The following is a 19,845-nucleotide window of genomic DNA, read 5'->3' as shown; positions in this document are numbered from 1 at the left end:
TGCATTTGCATGGAACGCAGCAACACCAAGAGAAACAAGGACTGTCAGGATTTCAGTATAAGCTGCCAGGTTGACCTACTTGTTCTCTCACCAGAGGCAAATATGAAAACGTATACAACACTAGATATTATGTGACCGCTGAAGCTACACACTGTAGCTCCACTACTTTCTTCCCATCGTGGTTTGATTCATTTGACGGCTGACGAAGACTGACATTTTTGCACAAACTTTGATTGCCAAAATAGAAATCTTGGCTGTCGTGCAGAAACCTTGTATCTTCTCCATATTTCAAGTTTTTGTTTCCCCGTCACTTAATTAATGCCCTACTTCGTCATACTAGAGTGTCAAGCAAAAGTAGTGAAAATAGCCAATCTACAAGCTCACAACTCATTGCATCGCGGCGTGTTGTGAGCTTGTAGATCAGCTATTTTCACTATTTCTGAACATTATCGTTCCATTTCCTGAAAAGTATGTTTTTTTTGGACATACGAGGTCTACACCCGACAGCGATAATACACTGTATATATACAGTAGATAGAAAGACTCCAGGTGTTGTATAAATAAAAGGAACATGGGGGCATGAAAGATGAAATATTTTGCCAATTAAAATGAATCATGTGCTAGTGCAGCCTTCACAGCACAGAACAGAAGCGTTGTTGCCATGAGCTTTGAGAGTGAATGTACAATAGCATTCATGCATATTGAAAACGGTGATGATAAACACAATAGTACATGAATTGAATATGCATCAGTTAACTGCTATAATTCATGTATAGTTCCCATGAGGGACAAAGACCTTTTTTCCCCTTTCAAAGGACTACCGTTGAGAGTATGAGCATATAATACAGTACTAACTGTACACAGCCTGCTGATCTGTTCATTGTCTCCACCAGGCCGAAGGCATGGGGAGAGAGTATGTTTTGCACTCCGTCCGTGTGTGTGTGTGTGTGTGTGTGTGTGTGTGTGTGTGTGTGTGTGTGTGTGTGTGTGTGTGTGTGTGTCCGTCCATCCGTCCTTCCATCCGTCCATTACCAGCTAATCTCCGGCACCGTTGGGCCGATCCATGCCAAACTTTGCACACACACCATGAGGCCGATTTAGGCAAAACACATTTCTGTAGAGTACTGAACACATTTTACCCATACATCACACAGTTCGTTATACACTGTGTCTATAGTCATGTGATCAACACGGATCTGCACCATTTCCCATCTTCCATCCTGATTGGCTAAGATTGGCTTCCAAAGCTCACATGATTGGTCGGTTTTGAACAAAATGCCACAAATCACTAACAGTGTGCAATTTCCGTGAAATTATACATGCACATTTCCACTAGGCCGAAGACAACACGCCACTATTTATTTTCCAAATCAGCCTTAAGGTGGCGCTATTTAACCTATAACTGCATCGATCTGTAAACAACTTATGTATGCGCACTCCCTAGAGGCCATGGAAAAACATTTTCCCTGCAACCCTCCACATCTGCCAGTTATAGCGCCACCATGAGGCCGATTTCTGCAAAACATATTGTTTGTTAGTCACAGAGATTTCATCCAAATCTCACGCAAATCGGTACACATGATCTCTGTAGTCATGTGATCAAGACGAGCCTGTTGGATTGCCTTCCAAAGTTTTCAGGAGTGGCCCATTTTGTACAAAATGTCCTGCTCGGCCCAGGCCGTAGCGTAACGGTCTGGGCACCGGACTGGTAATCCAGTCGCAGTGTGCCGCGGGTTCGACTCCCGGACCCGACACGGCCTTTACTGCATGTCATCCCCCCATCTCTCTCCCGTTTCCTGTCAGCCTACTGTCTGTCCCTTCAAAAATCAATAAAAGGCGTAAGCCGCAAAAAAAATATCTTAAAAAAAAAAAAAAAAAATGTCCTGCTCATCCAGAATTCTATCCTCAGAGATGCTATGAGCGATCTGGCTCTGCATTTCCTATATTACTCCTAAACATTGTGCCAAACATCACACACACTCCTATCCTCCTGGTGGAGACCTTTTTCTAGTTTCACTCTGAAAGTGTCATAAAGTGTGTTCAATTGGAGGCAGTTCTCACTGGATTTGCTCCACTGGCAGATAAAATAAAAACATTGTGAGAGGTGATTTATTGAATAATGATAACAAAACCGCGCTGGAACCTTGCAGCAGAATGCTTTCAGGGACCCGTTATAAATCATCCTGTACCCCCTACCCCTGAAGAGGTGTCGTGCACACAGAGATGAGGAGAGAAGAGGGTGGAAGGAGACAGGTACGTATCAGGGGGGTTGTCTTGAGAAGCCCTTTTGTGTTATGTGGCTTATTATAGTAACTGATGGATACAGATGAGCACACAAATGGTGTGTGCACCAATGTACATGCACGCGTACGTGAGGTCCAGTCTTGGTACATTGAGGCTGAGTGCCTCCCCAGGCATACATCAAATACACAGATACAAACACAAAGACATGCATTAAGCCAGTTATACTTAGTTGCTCGCGGGTGTCAAAAATAGCAGAGCTACAACATTATGCGCTGCAGTGTGACGCGCTGCGAGCTCGTAGATTAGCTATTTTCTGCAACGTCCAGTTGCGCGACGTACACTCACGAGTAACTAATTAAGGTCTACTCTGCCATTGCAGACCTTTACAGTATGTCATCATACAGTAGCTGATGTAACAGTATAGCAGACAGCTTTGTCTGAATCCAAATGTGCCCATGCATGCATGATATGCATGCACTGCACACAATTCTTCTCATTTCAAGAAGCAGCAATGGCTGGTTTGACATAGCAGAATAAATGAATTGAGTTAATTTGCGCACGTGTCCATCTGCCAGTGCTTTACGAAGGTTAGAAAGCTAACGCGCCTCCTGCTCCGTCAGTCAGTAGGTCCCACGCACACACACACACACACACACACACACACACACACACACACACACACGCACGCACGCACGCTTGCACGCACACACGCACGCACACACGCACGCACGGACACACAGCTATACAATACATAAACTCATTAAACATGATTAGCTTCTGATCAGTCAAACATGCTGCTACTCACGTACTGAACAGGGTATGCTGCGTAACAGCTCACAGCTCTGATTCAGATGAAGATATACTGTATTGTCATCTCCCTCTCGAGAAGGAAACGAGGTATTATATCGCCATGGATTTTGCCAGATTATCATAACTCATGTCTCACTCACGCCTAAGAGGGACAGACAATTTTGTTGCTGTGAAAAATGAAATGCCGAAACTACTATTACGCAGCGCAGAGAACTCCTCTGCTATGCTGGAGTAACAGGGGGTATAAAGCGAGATGGAAGGAGTTGGAGCTTGGTCTCGTTGCTGACTTCCCTCTGCAGGCTGTAATAGGTGACAAGGGTTTGGCGGACCGATTAGAGAGGATCAATAATCCATGGATAAACCATACGTTAACTGTGTGGCAAAAGGTTGTGAGATCATGTGGTTTAAAAAAAATGTTGAAACTTTTCAGATGGTGTGCCTTCGATACAGATTTTGCCCCAAATAGAGGTGACATTAGATTTAAGTCATGGATAGAGAAAGGTGTCACAACTTATATGTCATTTATACAAAGAAGTGAAGTCGATAGTTTCAGATCAATACAAGTCAAACATGGTTTGGAACAGGCTGACTTTTACAGATATCTCCAGGTGCGGCACTATATCAATCAAGAATGTAAACTCAAAGAGTTTTCTGCAGTTGAATCAGAGTTCTTTTCCATATTGAAGTCAGCTCTCACAGTGGAGCCAAGTAAATCCATCTCTGAGTTGTATGGCGTCATTTCAGACGCTAAAAATGAAAGCACGTTGTACATCAAAGAGAGATGGGAGAGGGATGCGGGAATTGAACTCTCGGAGGAAGTGTGGGAAGGGATCTGGGAGTTCCAGTCTACCTCAACTTGTTCTATGGACTGGAGAGAGCACTGTTGGACAAATATTATTAGATATTTTAAGACCCTGTATCAGGAAAAATACAAAGGGGATGATAGGCCGTGCTGGAGGCAGTGTGGGGCAAAGAAAGCCAACCACTTCCACATTTTCTGGGGGTGCCCCAAGTTGGGGGTGTTTTGGAACAATATTCACAAATCACTGTGCTCAGTATTTAATACTCCAATACCTTTTAACTTCACAACCTTGTACCTGGGCCACATTGAATGTCTTAACCAGTCGAGATACACAAAGCTACTGCAGGTGCTCTTGGCAGCCAGCAAAAAGTCAATAACAAGAAGATGGCTATATCCCCAATCACACCCACAATGGACGATTGGCATGGAATAGTCCTGGATATTTTCAAAATGTAAAAATTAACATACATGTTAAGAACTAGATTAGACAATTTCTACCAAATTTGGAACAACTGGATAGTGCACATTGCCCCTCTGAGAGCGGACTTCGTGTGATCTCACTGGTCCATTGCCTGCTTTACGATTGTAGAAAATGTTTAAGACACCTTTCCTTCTCTCATGGTCGAAGACCAAAGCTGTATTGTTTTTGTCCCCCTCAGCAATAGTGTATATGCTTTCATTTTTGTTGTTGTTGTTGTTGTCTTTTTTGTCTGTCTTTTTCTGCCCACTCTTTTCTTTTTGTCCTCCTGAAATGTACAATCCGAAGTGATATTGCCCTGTTCGTCCCTGTTTAAGTGTGGACTTGATGTCATATGAAAAAGGACTATACCGAGACATGGGAGTTGGAGCCACATGGAGGGGGGATGAGGGAGGGAAGAGGGGTGGAAAAAAAAATCTTGGGAATTGCTCATGTGTCATATGTGAAAATGCTATCTGTAATGTACTGCTCTTTCCAAATAAAACAAATATTATTAAAAAAGAAAAGAAAAAAGAAATGCCGACACGAGTGCAAGAGTGGTAGGAATAGAACCGAACATGATTAAATGATTCAGGAGTGAACTTGTTTGTGAGCTGTGGATCCTGTTCAAAGGGATGGTGCAATGAAAAACACAGAAAACCACCAGCAATCCACAACACAAGAGGGTACACTATCAAATCCACAGCGTTAATTTAACTCTAACCCAAAATGGTCCATTTTTACACCCTTCCTCTTTCTCCATGTCCTCCCTAACAAGATGCGACGGCTGTCCCTTCACGCCTTGTCTACAGCGAAAAAACCAAGCTCGATATAATGGGCTCCACTCCTCAACCGCACCGGAGGTCAAGACACAGCCAAAGAGCTGTCTGAAAACCGCTTAACCAAAGAAAGATTAGTCTGAAAACATCTTAAACAGGGCATTAAAGTTGTGTGTGGGGGGGCTTGGCAAGACCATTAAAGAGTTCCTGTGAGGTTATAGTTATCTGCCTATAGCAGGTGTGATGATTAATCGGGGTTGAGGCACGAGGGGATCTGTCAGCATGGGATGGAGGTGCTTTCTGCAGCGTCGCATTCACGCTAGCTTCACATCACTGACATCAGCATTCTATAGACTTTCCTCCCACACCATGAGGCACCAAGTGTCACTTTGGAGCTCTGACAGGCAGCTCCTATTTTCCACAGTGATTAAGCTGACATAGGCTATCGGCGGCAGGGTGAATTATATACATGTGAGCAGGTGAGAGAATTGCTTATGTGTGTCTGTGGCCTGAAACAGTGTGTGCGTGCGTGTGGAATTTGGATGCAGGGGTTGAAGTATAATAATGTTGAGTATATTTGTCATATCCAAACTTGTATTTGTGCTCGATTACAGTTTGCTGTCCAACTTCATCTCACTCACTGTTAGTGCTCTCTACTCTGACTCTCACCAGGGAAAAGCTGTCTCCACTGTCAGTGGTTGTCGAGCCTAGATACTTCATTGCGTAACCCAACCCGTAGGATGTTTTCAAACTTAACCAACTTTAGCTGTCTTCCCCAGGCTTGTGGAACTCTCATTATCCATATCCTGTTTAAATGAAGGCTGCAGCACACTGAGTTTGTCTGTATTAAACACTTGCGCACGCCTGCTGCACACATATACACACACACACACACACACACACACACACACACACACACACACACACACACACACACACACACACACACACACACACACACACACACACACACACACACACACACACACACACACACACACACACCCCTACGCACTTGGAGGTATACATGCTTGAATACATACACGGTACACGCATTATGATGATGGATTTGAGGCGCTATAGCTGGGCAGCCAAACTGAATGGAAATCAATACCACCCACACATTATTCGGCAGAAATCACACGAAAGTGACCACAGAGGAGGACCTAATGTTAACTTTAAGCACACAGAGGACAGCCTCAGTGCTAGGGGAAGTTGTTTCATGCAGCTGTACATATAGAAAAGAGTACAGACATACTGTATTGTATAGTGTTATGTTCACTTGGTCATTATAATCACAAATAAACAGAATGTGCAGTGTAATTGTATCTGTGTGCCTGTGTGTTTGTCTGTGCCTGTGTGATGATGATGTCAATTGGAAGAAACTAGAAATGTGCTTGCTTGCTTGCTGAGAAAAGAGATCCAACACAAACAGTTGGTGGTTATTTTGTTATCAAGATTATCCTACAGTATGATTGTATTCTACTGCATTTTAAAGAGTGACTCGATTTGAAAAAGCCTGCAGAAAATAATAGTCCCTGGAGAAAAGACTGATTTTCAAATATTATTAATGTATTAACCAAACAATGATGGTCAGCCAAAATTGAATAAATTATTCATTGAAAAGGTAAACATCTAAGACAAATCTGAGATGAAGACTATTGTCTTCATCTATTGTGGTGGTCATCTATTGTGGTCCCTTTTACAGTAAAGTGATGTGGCAGTCGAACAATCAGGAGGAATCACTCACTTCTTGAAGGTGGGTATGGTTCCCTGGAGTGACCGTCCCGGGGACATCCCCGACCCGTGGCTCTGCCCCGACAGCAGACTGTCCGTCTCGAAGGTGAAGGTCCCATCGCGGTCATCCTGCACCTCCAAGAACTCGCCGTCGCTCCACATCCCTCCCGTGCCGTCCATGGTCTGGTACTTGATCTCAATGGAAACGCTGGTCTGGAGATGGGGAGATATTTTTAGGCCTTGCAACTATCGAGTATATAAGTAGCGATTTTAATCTATTGCTAACGTTTTTTGATTAACCGAATAATCGAGAAGCGTTTTGTTTTTATTTTTATCGATTGAGACCCATTTTATACTTGTTGCACAACGATGTACTGTACTGAAAATGATTTATCCGGGGAAATGTCATTGTAATCAACCTGCAATGTGTTTTAAAGTCCTGTAAGCTTTTCTGTCCGTTAATCACGTGTTCTTCTTCTGCTGTATTTTCACGCACCTCTAAAACAGACATAATGGAGTAAACTTCTAGTGATTAAACAATAACTTATTGATATAGTTATTAAGTATTAAGTCATTTAGGAGTTGTTTCACCTTCCCCATTAGCAAACACATGGTGTTTGCTAATGGGGATTATTTACCCCCCCACCAACTCCAGCCCCTCTGCGTTCCTGGCTGGGGGCATCAACACGAGTAACTCCACACTGCCTGTGGCACCGTGACAGAATATTTACAACCCGAATCAAACCAGCAGCCTGCTGAGCCAACAAAATCACGGAACAGTCACTCCCAGGGTTAGTTTCACGGCAGGTTTACAGCAAATGCACTGGTTGTTACAGGTTTACAGTTGACAGCGTTATCCATCAGGTTGAGGCGCTTGCGTTTGCACGGGGAATTCAGTTTGACAGTAACTGCCTTGTTTTTTTAACCGAGCGGCAAAGATGGGTGACACCACTGTTTGTCTTTGGCGTCTTCAGGGGACTAGTTGTGGGACATATAAAATCCAACAAACAATGAACGGATCTTTATTACGAAGTAGCCAATTTATTCTTCTGACAATGACAGATGAACAGGAAAAGAATATAGCCTACACAGGAACCTCTTTCCCTTTCTCTCTCTTCTCTCTATTCCCTACAAGCTCCTCAAAATCGGACTGTACACTCCCAGATGGGTTACTATAGCAACCACACCAGTGCACAGTCGTAGAAGTGGGTTGCAATTCAGCTGGAATTGGGCTCCAGTTGCTCCAGTCAACTGCCAGTGCTAGGGGACATGTATAGAATAATACATTGTGTGTTGGATGGGAACTGTGTGCCTTTGTGTGTGCGTGTGTGTGTTTGTGTGTGTGTGTGTGTGTGTGTGTGTGTGTGTGTGTGTGTGTGTGTGTGTGTGTGTGTGTGTGTGTGTGTGTGTGTGTGTGTGTGTGTCTGTCTGAAACATTTATGAGGTCAGAGCCTATGTGTGAAGACCTTCTCATTAGTGTGTGCATGCGTGCGGCGTGTGTACGTGCGTGTGTGTGTGTGTGTGTGTGTTTGCCTCAGGGTCCCCTGCACTGTGTTTGATCACTGTGTGTATGATCATCTGAGCATCCAGTCAGCAGATCCCAGCACCATTCCACATCCCCTTGGCACATATAACTCTACACAGATGATACTCACTCTCTCTCTTTGGTATAGTTGCATTTCGGTGCTGTCCATTGGAATCCTTGTATGTCCAAAACCAGTCCTTTTTTATTATTATTTTAAAAACATTTTAAAATTGTGAAAATAGACGATCTACAAGCTCACAACACAGCGCATCGCTGCACTCTTGTATATTAAAGTAGGGTGTTAATTTACGAAAAGACATGAAATATGGAGATACAAGGATTCTGCCCGGCAGCAGCGCTTTCCAACCGCTTGTATTGGCACTCGGACTAGTGCATCATTTATCATGCAGACACTTGAATTGTGTGGTGCCATTTGTCCTCATCATATTGTCTTTATTTCTCCAGGGATGATCTTTTGCTGAGCATGCATGATTCCCATCAGCGACCTGTTCCTGCTTCAAACAGGGTGTTGAAAACCCTGGGGACCTATAGCTGCCCAAGATGGACAGACGAGACATATCCGTCTGTGTCGGGGTGCTTAACCCCATGACCCCCATGCTTTCAAGGCCTCATTGTCTGACGTCCAGGCTGCGTTATGGCCACGCTGCCTCGGACCCATTAAGCCATATGCCACACACACACACAGTGTGAAAGGAAAGCACTCACCTTTATGGAGGTGTTGTTGTCATCGATGAGTGTGTCGGTAAGGTCCAAATGGCCGTCCTCAGCCACCTTCTGTAGAACCATGCGGAAGGTCCCCACCAGTCTGAGGACAGAAGATAAACGACAGGCAGAGAACAACAGGGATCAATGAATGGGATCAATGTGTTGTTATTGTTGTCGTCGTTCTTTTCTTTTCCTTCTTCCCTCCCGCCACCCCCCTTCTCTCTCTTTAGTCTCCCCTTTGTTCTTTTTGTCATTTACCTAGAGCTGTTTCTTCCTCTGTAATAACCAAGACATATAAATGGTAAATGGTGCATTTATATAGCGCCTTTATCCAAGGCGCTTTACAGAGATTGTGCATTACATTCACCCATTCACACACACATTCATACACCGATGGCAGCGGAAACCATGCAAGGCACCAACTAGCACATCGGGAGCAATTAGGGGTTCAGTGTCTTGCTCAAGGACACTTCGACAGTAACTCTGGGGGAGCCCGGGTTCGAACTGGCAACCTTACGGTTACCATCCAGGCACTCTACCCCTGAGCCACCGCCGCCATATATCTGTCAAACTTTAGTAGCAACTCCCCACACCACCGATTATAAATGTATACTCCTCAATTCTTGTTTTTATGCCCCTATTTCGCAAGCGAGTGAGTTTCACTGATGGGAGTCTTTCTTCTCATTGTCCTTTCTTCCTTTGTCCTTTTCCCTCCATAAGATGTGCAGTGACTCAGTGTATGTTGTTGGTACAGTATACTGTATGACCCAATTGGGAAAACAGTAATACCCAGCTGTTCAGCACATTAACCTCTAAAACCCTCTTTACTCAGTACCAGTAAGACACATCCGCCTGGGTGAAAGCAGACTGCTGGGTGAGCACTGGCACATTGAAATGGGGGGTCAGATCAACGTATCCGCCTGGGTGAAAGCAGACTGCTGGGTGAGTGCTGGTGCTTTGGCATGGGGGGTAAGATCTTAATTTTCGGACATTCAAACTCTAGTTTTCGCCGGCTGCCGGGCGCGGCTGCACTATAATAACTTTGGGGCGGGCCCGTCTAGAGTTTAAATGGGCAGATATCAGTCAAAAGGGATACATCGAAGAGAAAGGATGGATGGGGAAGGTTCAACATGGAATGTCAGATCAGGTCAGCTCCATATATGGAGATCTAAGGGTTTGAGGTCAGCTGTAGAGTTGCTGGCCAATATTGATGACATCAGGGATCTCAATATATGGGCTTAATATTGATGACATCAGGGATCTCCATCCCTGATGATGTCACGTGATGTCACATGCCCGACCAACACACCGACGGGAAATGCCTGATTCTATAGTTAACTCAGACCTTCAGTCGCAATATTATGTACAGCAGTTGGCCGTGGTGGGTTTGTACTTGGTCCTCTACACCAAAGACTAGTTGAAAATAAACGATCTACAAGCTCACAACACTTTTGCATTGTGAGCTTGTACTGTAGATCGACAGTTTTCAGAGACAGTTCACCTCAGAATATATATATATATTGCGACCGAAGGTTGCAGTTTACTATGAAAACCTGTCCGTCCGTTGGTCACGCCTCCATATATGGTTGCCAATCCATCACGCCTCGTGACATCTCGTGACATCATGGAGACCCTCAGATCTCCATATATGAATCTGCCAAACCGACAGCACTCACCCAGCAGTCTGCTGTCACCCTGCAGGCGGATGCGTGCACACGACCTCGCCCTCTAGGGCGTCTTACTGGCGTACAAAATAGGGATGCTATAGGGTTCAAGTGGTTAATTGCCGAATTGTCCGGGTGGTTTAATTGGCTGGACATCCAGCCAATTACACAACTCGTTCTACTTCTTCACATTCCACCCAAGGAAACTAATCTCCTAGAAGTTCTCATTAGCTCTTATCTCAGGCTTGAGGGAAAAACAACTTCTACCAAATGGGAAATAAAACACACCTATAGTACACTGACTTAAAGGGATCTTTTTATCCAGTACTGCACTGCTTTCCAACGGTCCAAAGGTCCAGATAATTAATTTGTCTTGGGAGAAATTGTTTTAATTAGTTTCAAAGCTGAGGGTTGCAGAGGGTTGCAGACAGGGAGCTAGCGGGCGACATCCAAGCCCAGTGCCGTGCCATGAGTTCGCTTTATGGTAGAGTCAACAACAACTTGCCAGCCAGAACAAAACTTTCCAAAGAAGTGCTTGAGTGCTGTTATTCAAAAACGGATGTGAATATGATTAATAAATAAATAGTAATTAAAAAAAATGATTATTTTTCAAGAAGCCTATAATCGCTGTGCCGTACAGTGCCACCCAAGGATGCTTCATAACAGAGCAACAGAGCGCAGAAATCAGATACTGTGCGGACCCCATTCAAACAGCCAATTAGAGCTGTTGAATAATTTAAAGAGTTTCCCCCTCAAACAATGTGCGTGCGTCCAGCATAGTGACCAGACTGTCACACAATAAGAACCTGCGCTGCAGCCCACACTGAGACACAGCCATATGGCACAGTCCCACGTAATCACACACACACACACACACCTACCCCCAACCACCCTCCCCAGACACACACACACACACACACACACACACACACACACACACACACACACACACACACACACACACACACACACACACACACACACACACACACAGTGGCACAGCTAGGGATTCAAATATTACAGGTGTTGATGATGCTGTAACGCCTTCATTATCCCTTGCGGAAATACATTATGGCGTACCCTTGGTGCATATGCATCCTGGCATGTAAATTACAACATATATCATTGCAGTACATGTGCACAGAGGAATCCTGCACACACTATAGGCTTATTATGAGTCCACTGGGAGGAAGGCACTATCATAAAACAAACTCAGGATGGGAGGTCGATAGCTTTAAAGCTTTGCACAATCATGAATGCGCGCGCGCGCACGCACACACGCACGCACACACACACGCACACACGCACACACGCACACACGCATACACACACACACACACACACACACACACACACACACAGCTTAATTAATGTAGTTATTGTTTTATGGAAAGGGGCGAGTAGGGACAGGGAGGAGCTACCATCATGCCCCTTGAATGTCAACACCACACATACCGTATGCACGCAAGCACGCACGCACACGCATACACACACACACACACACACACACACACACACACACACACACACACGCACATGTAAGCCTTTATGGCCAAACAAAGATGGCCTTTAAATCAGTGCCAATAAAGATCAAGTGGACTGTTCATCACACTAACTCACTTAAGCCTTTCTCACCCCATCGTCTCTCCCTCTGAGTCTGTCTATCTTTTTCTTCCTGTGTCTCTACTTTCCGTTTCACAACAGGTTGATGAATGCAGAAGACAATAGAAAGAGAAGCTGCTTCAGTCTGTTCTGAAAAGGAAACTATAGATAATGATGAACGTTCCCATAGAATAGAGTGCAGTTGCAACCTGACTGGAATCCCAGGTATGAAAGTACCTCGGGCCGTTTCCTTCTTAGGCAGCGACAGATGTTTCTCCAATGCATCTACATATTTCATTTTCCCATGATATATTCCCACGGGAGAAAATGGCAAGGTACCGTATGCCACTGTTTACATTTTAATGGTTTAATGCGGCAGACTAGGAAAGAAATAAACCATTTAGATGAGTTACTGTACCAATTAATGCATAGAACATTATGCTCGGGGGTCGAGGCTCCAATACGACCCCCGTCTTGTCTCACATATCTCTCCCCATGGTCTCTCCCCTTGGTTTCCTATCTATCTACACTGACAGTATGTAAAATAAAGTAAAACTTTTTTTCTTTTCTTTTTTACAGGCAGCAGTGAAACATCAACCCCCCCCACTCCTCCCAAAACAGAAATATGTTCCATCTTTTCCCGTCGACAGACATTGGTTATCAATACAGTATCCGGAGGAGCAAACCGTTTTGTCGGTTGTTTTCTGCCATTGTGATGCCACGCTGAATAATTGAACCAAATGAGCCCTATCATGTTCTGGCTTACTTTTTAGCACTTCAAAAGGCTGACATTCATTATTGATCTGACTTTTGCAAACCATTTACTTTCATCCGCTCCATAATTTAGCACTGCCCTCACTTTCAGGCTTTACATTTTCCCTCTGTAGGCCATAAAGTTGACTTCAATTCCTTAACAGCTCAGGATTGCAAAGCTATTGCATTTAGTCTGGCGGTGTGGCTCTGCTCATGTGATATTACAGATAACATGTGCAACATACAGAATCTGATATCACAAACCCCCAGAGCAGAGCAGAACATAAGATAAGACATTACATGAACAACATCACAACTTTCAATGTATGCCATATACCACGTAGATACACATGATACATCAAATATAGAACAATCATCACATTATCACCGAACCACAACCACCCATTACAGAACTATAGATACCATAGTTAGTACAACCCATTATAAATGACATGATTACACATTACAGAACTAAATGCCACAGGAAGGAGGTCGGGAGGTGGAGGGAATTTGATGAAAAGAGATAGTAGCCTCCTGCCTTCTGTGTCGCAATGAACTATCGCTGCGCTGGATAGGATACCACATTTTCTAGTACTTTGTCATACAACGGTTGTCACACAAGCTCACAATCCATTGTAAAGTTCTTATGTCCTCCTATAATGACATGCGCAAAATAGAGATGGCAAGTTGAAAGTTAGAAAGGTTGAAAATCAAAGCATGAAAATGAGGTTGGACTAAGGTGAAAGCATGATGTAGACTAGAGAGTATATAAAAATGTCAAATACTTCCATCAAACCATGGCAACTAGTCAGATTAGGGTAGGGTTGCACACTATACTGTATACTGTATGAATATGTCCTGATGAAGATCGAATAAGATCGAAACGTTGACGGGCAATAAAACTTCAGAGGAGCTTTTTCAGTGTGAAGAATCTATTCTTCTTTTTGATATTTCTGTCTGTCTTGCACCTGGGCCACAGATGTGTATATGCACTATACCTTCTTCTTGCACTAAACTAAAGCCTTCAATATGTAGGTAATGCCGTTGGAGAATGGGTTGACGTTCTTAAGAAAAGTACAGGGTTTTGCTTTGAATCAAACACAGGAGGGTTAAGACTGTGTTAAGTATTAATTACCGCTATGTAGGAAATCACACACACACACACACACACACACACACACACACACACACACACACACACACACACACACACACACACACACACACACACACACACACACACACACACACACACACACACACACACACACACACACACACACACACACACACACACACAGCAAAAGCAGCAGTCGTCTTTTGGGGGTCTACTATCCTGAGTTTAACAATAGAGCTACTTTATGTGCTGTCTCTGTTTATTACTATGAGGAGAGGAGAGGAGAGGAGAGGAGAGGAGAGGAGAGGAGAGGAGAGGAGAGGAGAGGAGAGGAGAGGAGAGGAGAGGAGAGGAGAGGAGAGGAGAGGAGAGGAGAGGAGAGGAGAGGAGAGGAGAGGAGAGGAGAGGAGAGGAAGGATACACAAGCAGATGACAGAGGATGGCTGGATTCAATGACAGCAGTAGAAGTGTTTCACATTTGATGTGCACTGTACAGTCAACAGTGAAAACATCATGAAATAACAACAACCAATTAAAAAAAATCAGAGAGGGAATTACACTATCACAGATGTCTGCTTGTGATGGGGGCGTACTGTACACGTACTGTAGAACAACCATATGTTTTCAGGAAAAGTTTGAATGTAGAAATGGCCTGAGCTTTCTTTTTTCCATTAAATCATTTTAGTAGATGCTGTGAAGATATACCCATATACCCAGCTGCTGGACTAGCGTCCTAAACGCTCTCCCTCGGTGAAAAACAGTAACCATACAGTTACAAAATAAAGAGAAAAAGAAAATCGGCTGCACAGGATTTTAATTGCACTGCAATGGGAGGAACTGGGCAGGGTGCAGATAGTGAGTGTAAGCTCCATCTGAGGGAAGATTTTACCCATGAATTATACACACCTAAAAAACTCAGGCTTACTATATTCAAGCTGCAAAATATCAAATGAAGCAATAATATTTAGCATATTTCAGCATGGCACATCAATCTATAGCACACACTGTTTATGGTCTTCATTCCAGTAGCAATAATACATAACGCAATAAACGCATAATGCTATGATAGTTATATCGCTACACACAGCATTATTGATGCGCCCGGGCCCAGCACGCTTGCATTCGAGAGCCGCTTCAATCACCTCATTGGAAACCATATAATCCCTCAGCAGTCACAACTAATTAGATGTTTCCAGGCTTACATGAGATCTTATTGCACAGTTGTTTGGTGTGAAACAACAGGTATTGCTGTTAATGCATGTAAACGGAATTACATTAAACATCATTCAGAATTGATTACGGCAGAGCTGTCTGGAGTGGAGAGTCTGGTAAAAAGTACATAGACTAGAATACAACTCCCATCATGTCTCGCATGAAGTCTCCCCTCTCTTTGCCCTAGCTTTGTTGTCTCTCTAATACTCTCGTCGGCTTTGACGAGAACACAATTGGCCCGTGTTCGGGGGAAGGGAAGCTGATGGGGAAGATGATAATTGCCATTGCGTGTATTCCTACGGGCTGTGGCGGCACCTAACCTATCAGCATGGAGTGTTGGGCGTGAGTAGTAGAATGCTCTATGTAGTAGAATGCTCTATGTCCTCCAGGTGGGGGCTCGATCCTCACCGGGAGGTGAGTCAGTCAGATAAAACAGCAGTGACGAACTGTCTGACATCAGTCAGTTTGTGTAAAAAGCACAAACATACACAAAATAAATCCAACTTGGTCTTTAACATAAAGCGTTCCCCGGGTCTAACATGGACGTAAAATTAAGCCTGTTATTCCTGCACTGTAAGTCGCCATCTTTCTAGATCCGTTTGGGCCCAGCTGGCCATTGGCTGGCTCCGTTTTGGCCCAGCTGGCCATTGGCTGGCCCAGACACGAGGCGGGACTTCCCCCCTTCTTCTCCGTTGGTTTTTATTTTGACTCGAGTGGGAGGGGAATCCCGATCATAGACTGTAACGGTAGCCACGCCCCTCAGAACATGCGCGACTTTATGGTCATTTTATTTATAAATGGGACCATAATTTTCCAAAAAGAATATTATGACATTAGAAATGAGACTTTAAACTAGTGACTGGAAGCAGAAAGTATTCATGACCATGTTTATTAAAGGCGCAGTGAAACGGAAATGGTGAACAACATGAAAATGGTGTTTCAACCAGGGGGGCAGTCAGCCAGATATTTCGTGAAGCATTTGAAATCGGTAGTTCATATAATGGCCTGTTGTGGCGCTGGACTGGACCCAAAAAGCCCCATAGCTCCATAGAGGCCCATGTATTTTGGCCCAACTTCACCTAGACTGTATTACCTTAATAAACATGGTCATGGATACTTTCTTCTTCCAGTCACTAGTTTAAAGTCTCATTTCTAATGTCATAATATTCTTTTTGGAAAATTATGGTCCCATTAATTAAAATAATGATCATAAAGTCGCGTATGTTCTGAGGGGCGTGGCTACCGTTACCGTCTATGATCGGGATTCCCCTCCCACTCAAGAGTCTTCTCCTCCCACTCGAGTCAAAATAAAAACCAACGGAGAAGAAGGGGGGAAGTCCCGCCTCGTTGTCTGGGCAGCCAATGGCCAGCTGGACCCAAACGGAGCCAGCCAATGGCCAGCTGGTCCAAAACGGATCTAGAAAGATGGCGATTTACATGCAAGGGATTTCAGGCTTCATTTTACGTTCATGTTAGACCCGGGGAACGCTTTGTCCATATTTTTTACAGTCTATGGTTTCAACATGAAACACCGGTCTGAAGTTTCTGAACCAATCAGAGCGTTGCATCCCTTCAGGCGATAGGGACGGTAGCTATGCTAGGAGCAACAGCGTGGTGTTGTTTGCTATGGGTTTTTCTGGGTCCAATGACAGCGCCACAACAGGCCATTATATGAACTTTCAGGAGTTTCAGGCTTCACAAAATATCTGTCTGACTGCCCCCCTGGTCTTTAACAAAACCATAGACTTTAGTGTTCATTAGTTTGGCTCAGCTGGAGCCAATGTTGCACAAGGATGAACTAAACTAATATCTCCCAGCTGTGTGGTACTTCTGTTCACATAATGTTTTATGGAAGTGCAAAGCCTCTGTCTGCTCCAGTGAACAGTTGATGTTATCATAGATAGATTGGTGTTAAATTAGAAGTTAAATTAGCATTAACTGTATGTGTATGTTGTTTTAATTAGCACACATGGCCTAAATTGCTTTTGCCTTTGTGTTGATGTAACATGAACTGCACAATAGTACTTCTGGTCCGACTAGGGTGTGATATATTGTTCTCCAGGGTGTATTGGTGCCCGTCACAGTGCAGTGATGAAAGCTATCAGTTACACTGCTAGTAATGCTGCATCCTGTATACATATGGAGCAGGTGTGAGAACAACAGGATTGGACTCATAATGAATTATTTACACAGTCCACTCGTGGCTGTCTGAATGATCTGTGTGCGAGTGCATGCATGTGCGTGTGTGCGTGCGTGTGCGTGTGTGCACGCGTGCGTGCGTGGCGTGTGTGTTGTGTGTGTGCGTTGCGTGCATGTATATGTGTGCGGCGCACGCGTGAGTGTGTCATGAGAGGTCTGTGGTTCAGTTATTTTACTTCATGCTTTTGCCCACAATACTGTTGAACATACAGGGGCGGTCACAATTCCAAATTTAAGTTGACAATATGAATTGTCACACAAATAATTGTGATTAATGATTAAATTGTGTTTGGTTTCTATGCTTCATAATAAACGAATTATACGGGGTAATGATATGACAAATATGATAAATAATGTTTGTAGCTTGTAGATCTGCCATTTATGATATTTTTGGAAAATGTTTTTTCAACATGATGATTGATCAATATGATGATATGAAGGAGAAAGGAAATGGAAGAACTAAAAACATCACAAAACAAAGCCTAACAAAGCCCCCCGTCCCCGTCCCCGTCCCCCCCCCCCCGTCCCCCCCCCTTCCGTCCGTCCGTCCGTCCGTCCGTTAACATCTAATCTCCGGCACCGTTAACGTAAAATAATTATCTCAAATTATTGCGATTAGGCGATTATGTAATAATTGTGACCGGCAGGGGAACCTTGTGACTTAGCCTTGCTTTGTATCTCAATTCATTAGTCTGCTGGCCATAGCCGGATTATAACATCATGAGCACATTTTACAGATTAGGGATTTGCAATCACTTTCAGCAAGTGAGGGAACAGCAAAACATAAACGTGCAGCTTGAGTTTAATTGTTCTCACAGTGAAAATAAAGACACAAGCGATTGCTCTGCCAAACCTCTTCCAGATGGACAATACTGTATGTGCAACATTTAGGACGAAAAAAAGAAGAAGAATTGGGAACAAAAAAACATACATCGTTAATAGTGGCCAAGTTGTTGTTAAAGGTACCATTTTTAGCCCAAGGAATGTTTTTTGTGCAAAACTAATGCCTGGAATATGGAAAAAGAAGAAACAAAAAAACATGAATCATTAATAGTGGGCAAGTTGTTGTTAAAGGTACTGTAGCTCCCAATGCCATCAGACTTACAACACATAAGAACTTTCCCCCCCAATGCTTGGTCCTGTGTCTGAAGTCTTTTGTCTTGTGATTTTGTCCAGTTGTGTCCAATGAGTAAAAATATGTTGGCTGTGAGCCATACCATCTTATACAATGCATAACAACTAGTTGGCCCAGGTCTGAAAGAATCCCTCGTGTCCCTATTCTGAGGGTGAAAATAGCAGATCTCACAACGATGCACGGCCCTCTGCCGAAATATTTGGTGAGCACACTATTTGGTGTAGACTGTAGAGGGGGGGGAAAAGCAAGTGGACCTAAGGTGTAGACCCCTGATCAACTATAGGACAAATCTGTAATGAGGATAAATGGTATATCTGGATTCTTTAATTAAAGATGCCAGCAGGACAGATGATGACATTAAGAGCTGAACTTCCTCTCTTTCTCACTGTCTCATTGTTCCACTGCCTCACTGTTCACTGTCTCACTGTTTCTCACATGCACGCACGCACACACACATGCACACACGGGCGCAAGCAGGCAAGCCGCAGGTCATGGTCATGATGTTGATGGCTGCGTAGGTGGTGTGTGTGTCCGGAGTCTGGACACACCAGTCGGTCAGTCAATGAGTCGGTTATACTGTAATGTACTGTACCAGGCAGCTGCTACTGTCTGATTAGATTTACTTCAGAGAAGACAGTTCCTGACTATGATCTGGAAACATCAGCCTCTGGGAGCAGGGTGTCAAATATACAGCACATGAAGAACAAGAACACAAAGAACAGAATGTACTAACTAGACGGATGAAGAGAAAGAAGAAGGAGACTTCAGTAGTCACGTGACAAAAAGTAAAGACTTTGTTGATAACCTTTTCATAGTGAATCCCATGTTCACTACATAGTGAACATGGGATTCACTGAGAGTGTGTGTGCATTGTATACAGTAATGCAGTGGTTCTCAAGGCCAATGGAACCAAATGGACCTATAGGGGGAACTCAGGAGTTACATTAAGGGTCCATTTGCTCCCTAACTTTTAACAATGTAGCTGGGTACCCAAACCTACTACAATTTACAATAAGCTGTGCCACCCTAAAACATGATCATCAGGTATTATTATAATATAAGGAGGAAGAACTTTTTTCCAAA

General features: G+C 43.8%; 1 protein-coding gene across 2 annotated transcripts in view; it reads right to left on the bottom strand.

Moving 5' to 3' along the window:
- otofa (otoferlin a) overlaps positions 1-19,845 on the bottom strand; it is a 113,624-nt gene that overhangs the window by 62,693 nt on the left and 31,086 nt on the right. For both annotated transcript variants that reach the window (XM_083789651.1, XM_083789652.1), the window contains exons 4-5: positions 9,081-9,180; positions 6,843-7,042 (exon numbers count right to left, since the gene is read on the bottom strand). In XM_083789651.1, coding sequence (XP_083645777.1) covers positions 6,843-7,042; positions 9,081-9,180 — 300 coding nt within the window. The remainder of the gene's footprint in view (positions 1-6,842; positions 7,043-9,080; positions 9,181-19,845) is intronic.

Source organism: Protomyctophum parallelum (genome assembly GCF_964188405.1).
Source record: "Protomyctophum parallelum genome assembly, chromosome: 19".
NCBI classification, from domain to species: Eukaryota; Metazoa; Chordata; class Actinopteri; order Myctophiformes; family Myctophidae; genus Protomyctophum; species Protomyctophum parallelum.
The sequence above is the reverse complement of the archived record's forward strand: the minus strand, read 5'-3'. Positions and strand labels throughout refer to the sequence as shown.